This window comes from Catharus ustulatus, chromosome 1, assembly GCF_009819885.2.
Source record: "Catharus ustulatus isolate bCatUst1 chromosome 1, bCatUst1.pri.v2, whole genome shotgun sequence".
Classification (NCBI taxonomy): domain Eukaryota; kingdom Metazoa; phylum Chordata; class Aves; order Passeriformes; family Turdidae; genus Catharus; species Catharus ustulatus.
The window spans coordinates 47,697,340-47,711,658 of record NC_046221.1 but is presented as its reverse complement, the minus strand read 5'-3'; the positions used below and the strand labels follow the sequence as shown (position 1 = coordinate 47,711,658).

At 38.3% G+C, this 14,319-nt stretch overlaps 1 protein-coding gene across 1 annotated transcript in view; it reads right to left on the bottom strand.

Moving 5' to 3' along the window:
* The window catches only part of AVL9 (AVL9 cell migration associated), a 48,151-nt gene that overhangs the window by 11,698 nt on the left and 22,134 nt on the right, over window positions 1-14,319 (bottom strand). Inside the window, exons 4-11 of the mRNA XM_033064759.2 lie at window positions 13,792-13,863; window positions 12,889-12,978; window positions 12,465-12,531; window positions 11,781-11,821; window positions 10,615-10,653; window positions 5,580-5,649; window positions 4,455-5,002; window positions 619-753 (exon numbers count right to left, since the gene is read on the bottom strand). Coding sequence (XP_032920650.1) covers window positions 619-753; window positions 4,455-5,002; window positions 5,580-5,649; window positions 10,615-10,653; window positions 11,781-11,821; window positions 12,465-12,531; window positions 12,889-12,978; window positions 13,792-13,863 — 1,062 coding nt within the window. The remainder of the gene's footprint in view (window positions 1-618; window positions 754-4,454; window positions 5,003-5,579; window positions 5,650-10,614; window positions 10,654-11,780; window positions 11,822-12,464; window positions 12,532-12,888; window positions 12,979-13,791; window positions 13,864-14,319) is intronic.

The following is a 14,319-nucleotide window of genomic DNA, read 5'->3' as shown; positions in this document are numbered from 1 at the left end:
AGAAAGATACTGCTCTGATACATCCAGAATTTGATCATTTCCCTGGCACACAGTAAAAACTGCTTATTTGACAGGATTTGGCAGGGGAAGTATGGTGCTCTTAAATTATCATCTCTATTTATTAAGCTAATAACCTATACGGAACCATCTTAGGTTACCAGATGTTGATTATATAGTTGTGTCTATTTGCTAGAAGTGACACAGTGTTTTAGATACTGTGTTTTTACCTGCTTCATTAAATCAGATGGAAGTCAAATCTGCACCTGCATTTGATTCTCATCTTGCAAGCACTTATTTTTGAAGTCCTCACTAAAAAGCCATGAAAAAGCCCATGACATGAAAAATGAAATTACATCATCAACACACAAAAAAATTTGACAAGTGCCCAGCAAATCCAAATACCAGATACATATGAAAACATGGACCATAGTTTTGCACAGCTTATCTAATCCTGTCCTCCCAAGTCACAGAAATTCAACAAACTTCTGCATTTGAGAATTTATTTCATACAGAAGGAATTCAAAATTCAGGCATGCATATGAAACTGTAAAGCTACATTTAAAACAGAACATCAGCTCCCCCCAGCTTTCCCCCCAGCTCAAATACAAAGATCCATACTTCCACAATTGCATCACTCAGGTGTTTCTGCTGACGGAACAGGATATTGGTAGCTCCTGCAACAAAGCCACGGACTGTCACATCCGATAGGAGATGATGCTGCTGCAGTGCCATATATGGCAAACAAAGGTAGCCCTGGAGCAATAGAGACATTCAGAGAAATAACATTTTAAAAAGTGCCTGTATGCAGAGGTTTTCCTAATAAAAGCCAGCATATTTCACCCAGAATGAACCTTGGTTATTACAGTTTCAGCCACAATCATCTGTCGTTTTGCTACATTTGTGAAGTGAAGCCATCATATTACACATTAATAACATTTTTCAAGAGACTGTGTTGCCTTTCAGTCTCAGGATTGAAACTGAAATCCAAAGCAAAGGACAAGAATTTACAGTAATTTCATGATTATAAGCCACACTGAGTATAAGCCGCACTTCCGGGTGTCAGCAACTTTTTGTTCTTTGTCCATATATAAGCCCCACTCGATTATAAGCCACACGTTACAATACAGAGTGTGATAAAAGGTATCTATTCTATCACCATCTATTGAGGGTGGGGGCAGTGATCCTTACCTCAATGGCAGATATTCTGCTAATGGGCCATCCACTGAAGCCAGGCGGGGCAGTGTTCTTTATCTTTTCACAACCCATCCTTCCTCCAGCAAGTAATTTTCTGATAATGGCCCATTGAGTCCCACTGTGGGACTGATAAAATTACTTCACCTCATTGGAAGTTGCTCCAGCCAGGGAGAAGAGCCCAACATTTCTTACCAAGACAAAAACAGAGGTTTTTGGACACTAAGGGGAACCCCTTTCTCCACCGGACTCCAGAGGAAAACCGTATTTCTCCACATCACCACTGGACCTCCGGAGGGAAACTGCACCTTCTGCAGGAGCACTGCTTCAATTGAATCACATCTGTCACTGCAGGAAGATGCAGCCACCATTTAATCAAACTGCTACCAGCACCCTGCCTGATAGGGTGTCAGGTTGTATTCTGACTTTGTCAGGGTTTGGAGTTTGTTTCTTTGTTGTAGTGTATTTCTATTTTAATTTCCCTAGAAAAGAACTGTTATTCCTAATTCCCATATCTTTGCCTGAAAGCCCCTTGATTTCAAAATTATAATAATTTGTAGGGAGGGGGTTTACATTCTCCATTTCAAAGAGAAGTTCCTGCCTTTCTCAGCAGACACCTGTCCTCCAAACTAAAACAGCAACTTTTTGTTCTTTGTCTGTATATAAGCCACACCTGATTATAAGCCGCACTTTGGGTTCGGACCAAAATTTTAGTCAAAATGGTGCGGCTTATAATCGTGAAATTACTGTAATGTGTTTGTAAGGCAACAGAATAAGAGCAATAACAAACAACAAGAATGAGGCCTCAGGTCAGTTCAGAGACAAGAAGCCAATGGAGATAAGGATTCATCTCTCTAGTTGTGCACATGATGTCTTCTGGTAGTTGTGAGGCATATAATGCAGGAAAGTTACTGACAACTATCCACGTTTTGTGGGTGGAGATTTCAAGACACCAGAGATAGCAATCAATTTTTGATAAGCGTATGTAAGTCTGCCTTAAGAAGGACCAGGACAGAAAGCAGCACACTGTGGTTTTTATCTACTTCAGAGTGGTAAATTAATCTAGTATCCTGCACTCCAATTAAAAAAAAAACCCTTGAAACTTTTTGAAAAAAGGCTTTGAGTTAGTCATTAAGGGATTATTTAGAGGTAGGTGTAGGTAAATTTCTTTTTAAACATAGGGCCAACATTCCCCTGATATCTAGCTCCAGCTGTTCAACTGCATAAAGCCCAAAGCAATTTATTCACTGAGGCTAGTGGCACATTGGACAGAAACAAAGAGCACACACACTATCACCCAGTACGTAGTAATCGGAAACATACTGAAGAAAGAAGCATAACTACTCCTTTTTGTTATATTAGACACAGGGATGGCCTTAGAGATGACAAGCACTTATCAGCTGAAAACAAACAACCCGTGTCTAAGGAACAACAGTGCTTTGAAAGGAATCAAAAACCTAAAAAAGAAAGTTTTCAAAAAATACAGCTTAAGAAGAAAGAAAAAGAAGGTTTAATTAATGTATACTAAAGTAGCAAAGTCTGGGAAATCTCTCACTATTCAAAGTATCAAATTTCAGTTTATAAATGCACATTTGTAAGTACAAACGCTTTTATTTCCATGCACATGTTCCATTCTTTTATAAAAGAGTGCAAATGAATTTACTATTGCATCTTACAGAACTGATACTAAAGAAACAAGTACCACAAGCTATTTTCTCTTATGCTGAGGTGTACCTTGATAATTATTATGCCACCCAGCAAAACCTCCTCCCATGTAGATTTGTCTGATTTATTAGTCTTTCCATGGCACGGCATAAAACAATCCTGAGTTAAGAGCTCTAAATGAGATGTGAACTTTCCAGTAAGTGCTTAAAACTGTAACTTTGAATCAGATTTTTCAGACATGCAAAGCCTTTTCTGCTTTAATTACACTGGTTGAACTCAAGTGAAAAGTGCCTTTGTGGAACCAAAGGTAAACATGTAGAAATTGTCAGCTTCCTTGAAATTTTTTCCATTTGATGAGCTTAGCAGCAAACAAAAGCTTGCACTTGGAGGTCCCCTTATCAATTATTTTATTCTTGCTTTCCATCCAGTATTTTCAAAGAACTAGGCTAAATTCAACTTAATCAGATAGTTCACATTAATCAGATCATAAGGACAAAGATGAAATGCAGATCTTTGTAGAAACAGCATTTCTAATGGTGACATGAGGCAATACAGGACAATGACATTGGACCGCTCACTTGGGCCCACACAATGTACTATTTCCATTGAAAGCTACAGTGAGAAGCTTAAACACAATGGTAAAATACAACATTCTACAAGGAAATTCAAATAAACCCCTGCAAAGGAAGAAAAAACCACTTTGAATAGCAGCTTGAGGAAATAAATCTCAATCTTCTACTATGGGCAAATGTTCATTCAAAAGTCTATTACACTAAAAACAAAACAATGAAAGGTACTATAAAACTGCTTTTATTGATAGCAGTATCTTTAAAAGGGATGCATTCTAACTGGTTTTTATGGTAAACTAGCCCTACTAACCAGCCCTACTTACCAAACCTATTGCTTGATATCTGACTATAGCTATCAGAGTCCTTAGAGATTCTGGAATACCTGGAGTTCAGTTAGGTATCAGTGCAAGCTTAACATTCAGCAGCTCAGCACCATGCACAGAAAAAGAGACACAGACAAACAGAAAGTTATCAGGGACAGGAGGGTGAAATTTCATCTTATATATTTTTTATGTGTGTGTATATGTATATATGCATTTATATACACACTTCGTGCATATATACACATATACATTTAAAAATACATATACAGATATAAATTAAAAAAGGCAAACATAGACTTAGGTGTCAGCCAAGGTAGAGCTTTCAGAATCTTTATTTAGATTAAGGTATCTAAAGGCTTCTGAAGCACCCTGATCTTGCCCTATATAGATTAGATCACGAATTCCTCAGATTAAAGGAAAACTGTTGTTTCTGCTACATAAAATTTACCACAGTGGGGCTGCAAGTTATCACCATGTAAAATTGCAAAAAAATTGCAAATAGTATTAAAGTACAGGTATGAAAGTGGAATGCAAATAGGGATATGCACAACCCTCTCAGGCCTTTTGACCTGCCTAGGAGAGACCATACCAAAATGTTTTGTAGTACCCTACTGTCCACCAGGAGTTCAGTAACCAAAATTATTAGCCACTTCTGGGAAAAAAAAAGTCTTTATGAGTTACCAGGTACCACAAAGAACAAGCTTACCTTTGTAAAAATAGCCAGTGGCATCCCATACTGGTCCTCTTCCAACCCAGACACCAGTCCTTGAACAAGCACCATGTGCCCAGTGTTTGCCTGGGGCTGCACAGTGATGGGGAGGCCTTCGGAGCTCATGCCGTTGCTCCGAAGATTTTCCACCTGTTCTGATGCTGGATTCTCACGTTCTCCTTCTTTCAAATTAGACTCCTCCAAAATGCTGGGATCTAGGGTCTCCCAGTCACTTTCTGAGGATGCTGGAGAAGCACGGGAAGGAACTTTCAAGTGCTGCACAGTACTGTTGGAGGACTGAGCTCCACTGCAAGTCTTCTCAGGCTGGGAGAAAGGCACATTTGCTTTTTGAACTTCCAGTGAATTATTTCCTGCCATCTTCCTGTCTCCCTTTCCCATTCCTAAGTTTGCATTTGAAGCATCATCAGCAGACACAGAAACATAGTCATCCAACCGTGGTGTATTTTCCTGCAAGCCAGCATCCTCTGATATGCTCTTTCTTGGTCTGTACTGTGAGCAGTCACTAAGACCATGTTCAATCATACCTGGAAAGAACAGCACACACGAATATCAGTATCTCAATAGAAATTTAAGTGATTTTGTGGGGGGAAAAAAGTGCTCTTGTGTACACAGAGGAAATAATGTATTTTAAAACTACTTCGGGGAGGGAGGGGTGTGTTAAAAAAAACAAACCCTACACTTTCTCTCCTAAAGAATCTGCCCTAACATTTTGCTTCAAGAAGACTGGTTAGGAGCTAAGGATTAGCAAGGGTAGGGATTATGTTTGTTTGTTTTTAAGAGCACACGTGGAAGGAAAAGTTTATATTTTGGGGTTTTAAGGAACTCAACAGTGTTACTTATTCAGGGGCCCAATCTATGTTACCTACAGGAAATGCAGAAAATCCAGTGGCTCCAATTAAACACAAGAAATAAGCCGTGAAGTGCAAGTAGTAAGTTAGGAGGTGTGTGCATAGTACATGGAACATGCACACATCACCCATTTTTCAGGCAACATATCAACCTAACTTCGTTATCACAAGAATTGATTTCCAAGTGACAGCATAACCTGTCTCAGTTATCACCAGAAAGCTTACAAAAAGAACTTCAAACTTCTCCTCTTACCAGGAAAGAGTGACAAGACAGTCATCAGAGCTCCCACCAATCTATTTACAGGAGAAATATAAAACAGCACCTGGTGGCAGGAGGGAGGACATAGGGAGGAAGAGAGCATGCAAAAGAAGAAAGGGGAATTAGGGAGGGGAGAATAAGAAAAATAACATTACACTTATGCATGACAAATGACATGTAAACTATTCAAGGCACTGCTTTTTATGTTATATTAGAAAGTCTGCTTACTAGCAAAACTTCCTACAACAGTTAAAAGTAAATATTTAAATATGTCTACAGAATCCTTATGTAATATTTGTTGTATATTACACACACGTGTTTGTAACAGACTTTCAGTTATTCAGATTTTTCTACTGGTTTTTAAGATTTTTTTTCCAAATTGATCCAGTTACTGAGGAACTGACAGAAAAAGGTTGCTCCTGGCATGCTGCATAAACGCATAAATTCTTGCTCATTTGTAACACATTAAATTCTCTGTTATAAATCAAAGAGGCCAAATAATCTCCATTCCAGAACACTGATACAAACCTATGCAAAAAACTTTCTTTTAAGGAGTTATATTAAGGATATGCAGATAAATGAAAAACAGGATAAATGCTGAATGTATATATTACAGTAATATCTATATATAACAGGAAAGATATTTTGGAAACAGAAGACATGACTGATACTAATTTTGGTAAAGCACTTAAGGCATAATATGGTGTCCTGGGGTGATGTTATGGTGGCTTGTATTCCCAATTGTGTGTTCTGCTTAAGTGAAAGTTTGTTTTGTCTACTTATCAGTTGGCTCCCCTCCCCCATGTCTATGCTTGGGAGGCTAGCTCTGTGGCTCGGGCTGGCTCTGGCTGCTTGCTGGCTTTTGCTTGCTTTTGCTTAGCTTTGCTTCGCTTGCTAGTTTTAGTTTTGCTTTTGCTTATTAGTTAGGCAGTCCAATCTCTTTCCCTGGACTGTTTTTTGTTCTTCCCCCCCTTTACTTTCTGTATACTTTCTGAACCTGTTCGGATCGGACCTGGAACACCAAGGAACACCGGGACCCTGCAATTTGAGATCTGCAGCAGTCACTCTCAGCGCCGGAGAATGACACTACCCACAGGAGAGATTTTCTGAGTTTGTCACCCTCTCGCACCGGTGAAATAGGTTTTTTTTGTCATCTGGGGTTGTTGATTTTCTTCTCTTGTGTTGGGGAGTGTTTGGTTTGATTAATAAACAGGTTTTTTCCACTTTTTCCTCTGAGGAAATTCTTCCCGAACCCAGTGGTGGGGGAGGAGTCTTGGGGGGTTTGATTTTTTTTTCCTGGGGGCTCCTCTTGAAGGTTTTCCCTAAATTTGCCCTAAACTAGGACATATAGGAAAACAGAATCTTCTTAATTAAATCAGAGAGACTGGAATTAGTAAATTAGTTAGGAATTCAAAAGGTGGTGTCAAAGGCCAGCAATGAAAGAAGAAACAGAAGCCAGACTGAATATTACTACTGGAATTTCTTCAAAATAGGCCTAAAAGGTAAAAGGGGGAGGAAAAAAAATCCCAAACAAAACCAAAACAACCCAATCCCAAAACGCCCCCACTAAAGTAAACTTGTTTAAAAATGCCATTTTTATATCCTTAATCAGCACAATACCAGTAAAAAAACATACATGAGCATTACAAGGAATCAAGAATGTAGAGGAATACAGAATGATCTAGCTTTATGACTTTGCAGTCCAGTTTAGTAAGCCTATGATGTAATTAAAAGTGCACGTTTTTGGACTTAGTCTTAATAAGACACTTCTGCTGCAAGAAAGAAACAAACATTAGAAGAGGCTGATAAATAATAGCACTAGAATTTGCCAGTCTACAAGCTAGTGAACAAATGAAACAAAGAGAAAGACCTACACCTGCCTTGATGCAGGCCAAATCATATTTAATGGTACCTGAAAACAGCTGAAATCAGACTATATATATTATCCTAAACATACTACAAAGAAAAATTGTACAAGATAGGTGAATTCAAATTGCAAACAACCACCGAAGAAGCATGACGAGAAGAACAAGCAGTTCATTTGTGGAAAGAGTTTTTGTTGACTCCAATGAGAATAAGAAAGTCTAACTTTAAAGATGCTGCTTTATAATGTATGTATGAAAAAGTAATAGCAATGAACTGCAACAGAAAGCTTATGACACTCCCACAGGGTTAGATTCTCAGACACCATGGAGTCTTAGCCAAGCTTATTTTTAAGCCTATAGAAATAATTAAGACTATAAAGAAGTACCCTGTTTAAAGAAATCTATTCCAGTCTAGGTTTTTGTTGGGGTATACCACTTACCTAGGGCAAATACTTTTTTATATTTTTTTCATCAGGTCCCTCTGCCATCTTTCTGTCGCTAAGGATGCAGAGTTCTTTACCCCTCCCAACCCCACTACACGGCCCACAGCATTTACATCAGCAAACTGGGTGGTCCTGACAGCAGAAATTGAAACTATCACCATCTGGAAGTAGTCTTCCAGCCTAATAACAGATGAGAGGTGAAAAAAATTCATTTAGCCCATGGAAAAACATCAACCAAATTGCTATGGATTAAAGGAAATTAGACTGTGGTATTTTTCAGATCAAGGAAAATTGGCATTACAAATGGCTTATTGCATATTATATTTAAAGTCTTTGAACATACAGATTCCCACAGTTGTTCCGAAACCATAACACTTGCCAGAAAACAGGCAGTGCCTAAAAACCAAAGCTTTCTTTTGAAATTGGAAGTGTTGTCTTCCTGTCAGAGCTTAAGGAAAAACAAACACAAAGCAACCTGCAGGTTTGTTCCGTAAGTATTCAGGTACAGTAATTTCACAATTATAAGCCGCACTGAGTATAAGCCGCACTTCCGGGTGTCAGCAACTTTTCGTTCTTTGTCCATATATAAGCCCCACTCGATTATAAGCCACACGTTACAATACAGAGTGTGATAAAAGGTATCTATTCTATCACCATCTATTGAGGGTGGGGGCAGTGATCCTTATCTCAACGGCAGATATTCTGCTAATGGGCCATCCATTGAAACCAGTCAGGGCATTGTTCTTTATCTTTTCACACCCCATCCTTCCTCCAGTAAGTAATTTTCTGATAATGGCCCATTGAGTCCCACTGTGGGACTGATAAAATTACTTCACCTCATTGGAAGTTGCTCCAGCCAGGGAGAAGAGCCCAACATTCCTTACCAAGATAAAAACAGAGGTTTTTGGACACTAAGGGAGTCCCTTTCTCCACCGGACTCCAGAGGAAAACCGTATTTCTCCACATCACCACTGGACCTCCGGAGGGGAACTGCACCTTCTGCAGGAGCACTGCTTCAACTGAACCACATCTGTCACTGCAGGAAGATGCAGCCACCATTTAATCAAACTGCTACCAACACCCTACCTGATGGGGTGTCAGGTTGTACTCTGACTTTGTCAGGGTTTGGAGTTTGTTTCTTTGTAGTACTGTATTTCTATTTTAATTTCCCTAGAAAAGAACTGTTATTCCTAATTCCCATATCTTTGCCTGAAAGCCCCTTGATTTCAAAATTATAATAATTTGTAGGGAGGGGGTTTACATTCTCCATTTCAAAGAGAAGTTCCTGCCTTTCTCAGCAGACACCTGTCCTCCAAACTAAAACAGCAACTTTTTGTTCTTTGTCCGTATATAAGCTGCACCTGATTATAAGCCGCACTTTGGGTTCGGACCAAAATTTTAGTCAAAATGGTGCGGCTTATAATCGTGAAATTACTGTACAAAACAATTCTGTATGTTTCATAAATGTGAACGCACTTGGGAAACCCTCTCCTCTCTTCCTCTGCATTCGTGTCTTGTGGTTTGAGTAGTTTCAGAAAAGAACCATAGCACAGTGAAGGATTTTCTTTGTATGTGTTCAAATGCTGAACTGATCTGGTGACCCCTACTGTGCCATAACTGCATTTTCTCAAGCATATCTTTTGCATAGTCATCTTCAGCATATATTCTCATAATCGAAATCTGAGAACTGTCAAGGTTTATCTGAGCTACAGAATTTAGTGACAAGTGCAGAAGCTTCAGAGAAGCTGCTACATCTATTTTAAAATGGAATAGCATATTTACTGCCTCACAAAAGATACCACCACAACTGTTTTGATAACTTATAGATTAAATCCTACTGAGTTTCCAGCTGTAGCTAACAGGAAATTCTAACATGCCTTCCCAGCAATCTGAAGAAGTTGGGTTTTAACATAGCAGGTTTACTGAAGAAAAAGTAACATTTGGGTAACTGAAACAAAGCTTTAAACAACATTCTTAAAGCAAACCAAAACAAAATTCCTGCATAAATATGTCTGGCAGCTGATAAATAGTAATTTCACTCAAAACTCTTGCTCTAGGGCATTATAATATGAACACAGAAGAAAACAAAGTTTCAGTTTCACATCTGCTTTCACATTTTGCATATTACACTTAAATTACTAAAACAGCATTGCTTCTGAGGCAGTAAGATAGCCCAAAGCAAGCACTGAGCCTAAAATTCAGCAGTTATTACCAATTTATAATCTGAGTTCAGCCTGACCTAACAGATACAGCTCTCTTCATTGTCTCCTGCAGGTGCCCAAGGAACTCAGCTATGAAGGACACTTCTAGCACTTGTTTCTTTTGGTCTGTCTATTTAAAGCCTGAACCAGAAATTCTACTTACTGGATCTCTGTAAAGTTGTGCCTTTGTAGGTACCCACATTTCTTATCAGTTCCTCCACACAGGTACCTATTTGCATGATGTGTATCCTGTCCTATATTTTACAGTAGGTTAAGTTTCTCTGGTTGCATTTCCTCACATTTTACTTTGGCTGGGATTAAAGAGGCAAAGTCTAGACAGAGCAGAAGTCGAGGCAAATTTATAGGTCAACACACAGCAGTTTCTTTTAGCCTAATAATCCAATTTATATATTGATGCAGAGTTGTTGATATGACTTCAGATGCTTCTGTTTTACAGATGAAAAATGTTTAACAGATGCACTTCTATTTAAACTTCCTGCCTCAGCTTACAAAACGTTACCTTTTTCTCTAGAAGAATCAATTTAAAAAGGATCAAGACCTGAAAAAAACCCACAAAACAAAAAAATTGGTGAGTGAACTAGGGTCATTTTTCAAAAAATACGTGCAAGCATAACCTCTTGTTCAAGGTTTTATGTTAATCACTGCATAAAAATCAAATGACCAAACGCATTTTACCAGTGGCAACCCTTTCTCCACCTGAGCACACATTTAAAAATAGCATGAGATTAAAAAAAACCCAAAAAACAACCAAAACCTCTACAAACAAGAACTGCATAATTTGAATCAGATGTAGCTTAGCAGAAAGGACATGTTGTGCAATTCCAGAATTTTAAAAAACAGTAATTTACATAAACATAAAATACTTCTTCCACAGAAATACTGAAAAAAATCCAGCAAAATACCAAGAAAAGTATTCACCTCACTTAATTTTAGGCATCTACAGATGAGGCATCTAAATCAGAAGTGGCTGTCCAGACTCTCTACACCCAAGAAGAAACACAGGTGTTTCTGGGGTATGATTGGCAGACATCTGAAGTTAAACAAAAATTAGCTCTACCCCAAAAATGTACTGAGCAGGTGGAAATACACTATGAAATTCAGATTCTCAAAGTTGTTTCCTTGATGCATCTCAGTTAATAAAAGATTCTAAATGCTATTTCTACTCTAGCTATAGTACGTATATACATATATTCAATATCAACAGAAATTAGGAAAAAGAAGGATAGGTCCAAGTCCCTCAGAAGCAGAAGCTACAAAATTTACAAAACACAGGATAAATGCTCCAAGTTGTGTCTAGGACTTCACACAGACTTCAGCATAGACTTTTACCACATTCAACAAATGAGAAACAGGAAGTAGAAACAAGATCACAAATTAAATAGCATTTGCACTTTGGGACAGGACTAAAAAATGTCACACAAACCTAGAAATCTCCAGGAATCCTTCAGACTAACAAAACTTCTTAGTCTCAAATGTGCTTTCATTGAAGTTATGCAGGTGGAATGGGAGGGAAAAATCAGGAGCCTCTAAACAGCAGTGCTTAGGAAATAGTCTTCTTATACCTAGCTCAGATATGCCTATTTATGTTTATTTTTCTGTTCCTCACAAAGCATTTTACTCCCCAAAAGAGTGCAGTCCTTTAAATGTCTAATAGAGAATGCCTACCTTGTGTCTAAAATGGAGAACAAGATCCCGAGGAGACAGACCTGAGACACCAAAAAGAGAGCAATTATTACAATTCAAAAGCTGATAGGGATACTAATTTACTTCTTGTCACTGTTTTCCAGTGGGTATCTACCCACTACAGATTCTATGTGAACGTGTGAACCTGGTTATTTCAACAGCAGAATTCATACACAATTCTTTTATGGTTTTTTTTGGGCAGGAGAAGAATTAATCGACAATAGTGACAATAATAGCATCTGCAGCTGTGATCTGCATTAACATCTGTTGGGTGCCAGACAGAGTTAGGGAAACACTGAGGTAAATACTACACTGTGCATTCAGAAAGCATAGGGAAGAGTCAGAACTAGGTGGTGAGATATCCTAAATAAGGGGTAGATGCAAGCTTGAACAATTTCATGGTGTAGAGTGCTCAATCTAAAAATTAATTACCAAAAGCAGATAAACAGCTGCTAGTCAGACTGTTAGGTAAAGGACTAATATGGCTTTCAATCTGCGGCTATTATGAAAGCAACACTCCATTTACATTTATTTAATCAATTAATAAAGAAATGCAGAGCTCTGGTGCTTAATCTATTAATGCACATAAAAAAATTAGCTCAAGAGAGGCATGTGTTGTTTAGTGTAACATCATCTCTGCTGCTTTGTACAAAACAAGTCACTTACCAAGATAAACTTGTGACCCTTCTAAAGAAGTATTGCCCAAGGAACTATTCATATGATCATAAAGTTCCTGTAAAAGAAAAAAGGCAAAAAAACCCCCCAGAAGATGTTAATGGCACATGGTCACACAAAATCCAGAATAAATAAAATTCACTTATTTAAGGATTTCAATGGCTTATTCTAGAAAGAATACTAAATTTTACTAATGGGATCAACAGAGACACAGGCTGACAATCAACTCATATCCCATAACAAATCAGAAAGTTGACTCTGTCAGATTAGGGTAGTACATTTAGTTCATGTTAAAGTATTACGGGAGCTGAATAACTGAATGACTTATGCAAAAGCAATACTTGAGCATTAAATTAAAATAAGTTTGTGGTCACACACTGAAAGCTGTTCTGTGTGGATTTTACTGGAAAGTTACCTTTAGAATTGAAATTTGTGAGAAGTCTTTTTCTTCAAAATATGCATGTGTGATGAGTTGCAGCTTTGCCTGAAGTAACCCATATAAAGGCTTGGAAGAAAAACAAACACAAAAGCAAGTGAATAAAACTATTTAATCACTCATTTTACCAATAACTTATTTTATTTTTTCATCTTCTTCCATGCTTATCTTGCAATACTGAGACTTCATTATACATGGAGTTCATGGATGCGCAGTCCTCAATGGCTAACTCCCAGCATCTTTCTCCTGTGCTCATTTTAAATGATGATAATTTCATTTTCTTTCCATTTGCATGTAACATACCCTCACTGAATATCTTCCTGGAAAAGCAGTTTCATGTTTTAATGCTGTTCATAATAGTAACAGCTCCAGTAAAAGTTCTTTCTTCAGCTTTAAGCAAAAAAATAATTTCTATTCCCTGCCTGGTGACCAGCACCTTTTGATGAATAGGTAGAAATAAAAGGTATACCTCTTCAAAGCAAGAATATGCTGTATGTGTGGCTATCAGAAAACCTCCCTCATAGTTGAAGGTGGTAGCCACTACTCTCTCCAGCTACTATGCTAGATGATCTTTGAGGCCCTTCCCAACCTTACCCATTCCATGATTATACCAGCCAAACTCCTTGGTTCTACCACATGAAACTGAGTTAATAGCATTTAAGAAGGATCAGAAGTGCAAATAGGTATTCTCATCCTTGACAACAGGTAGACACTTTTCCAGTTACAAGCAGATACCACAAATCAAGGCAGCTCACTCAAATGCCACAGCCTTCCAATTCAACTTTACTCTGCAATGGCTAAGAAATGATCCAAGTAAGAACATGGAAAAACAATTGTTAAGGTTACCTGAAAGTGTTTTGGGAGTTAAACAAACATTCTTACCAGCTGGCTGAGAACACAGACACTTTTCTGTACAGTTTCTCGGGTGATGTCTGCTTGCCGTACTTTTAAAGCCTAAGAAATAGAAGTATTACACTGTTTTTACCCAAACATAAATTCAAAAGGAATTCTTTCCCAAATCTAGTTGCCACATACTACTCCCCTATTGAAACAAAATCCTAAATCTAGCTATAGTAGAATATCCAAACCATGCAACAGTATACTCTTGTTTTCACAAGGGATAGGCTGGGAAGGAGGGGCACGGGTACCATTCCCTGTGTTAAGGTTTGGCTAGATTGTGAAGAGCTGCCTCTGAGAAACAGACACAAACAGGTCAAGAGTTTGTGGGTAGAAATCAAGGACAGCACTAACAATGGACCCCTGGCTGGGCTCCACTACAAGCTGCCTGATGAGGGGAACCTGTTGACAAGGCCTTGCTTCAACTACAGGAAGCATAGTGCTCGCAAGCTCTCATCCTAATGGGGGAATTCAACCACTTGGATGTTGGCTAGGAAAGCAATGAGTCTATGG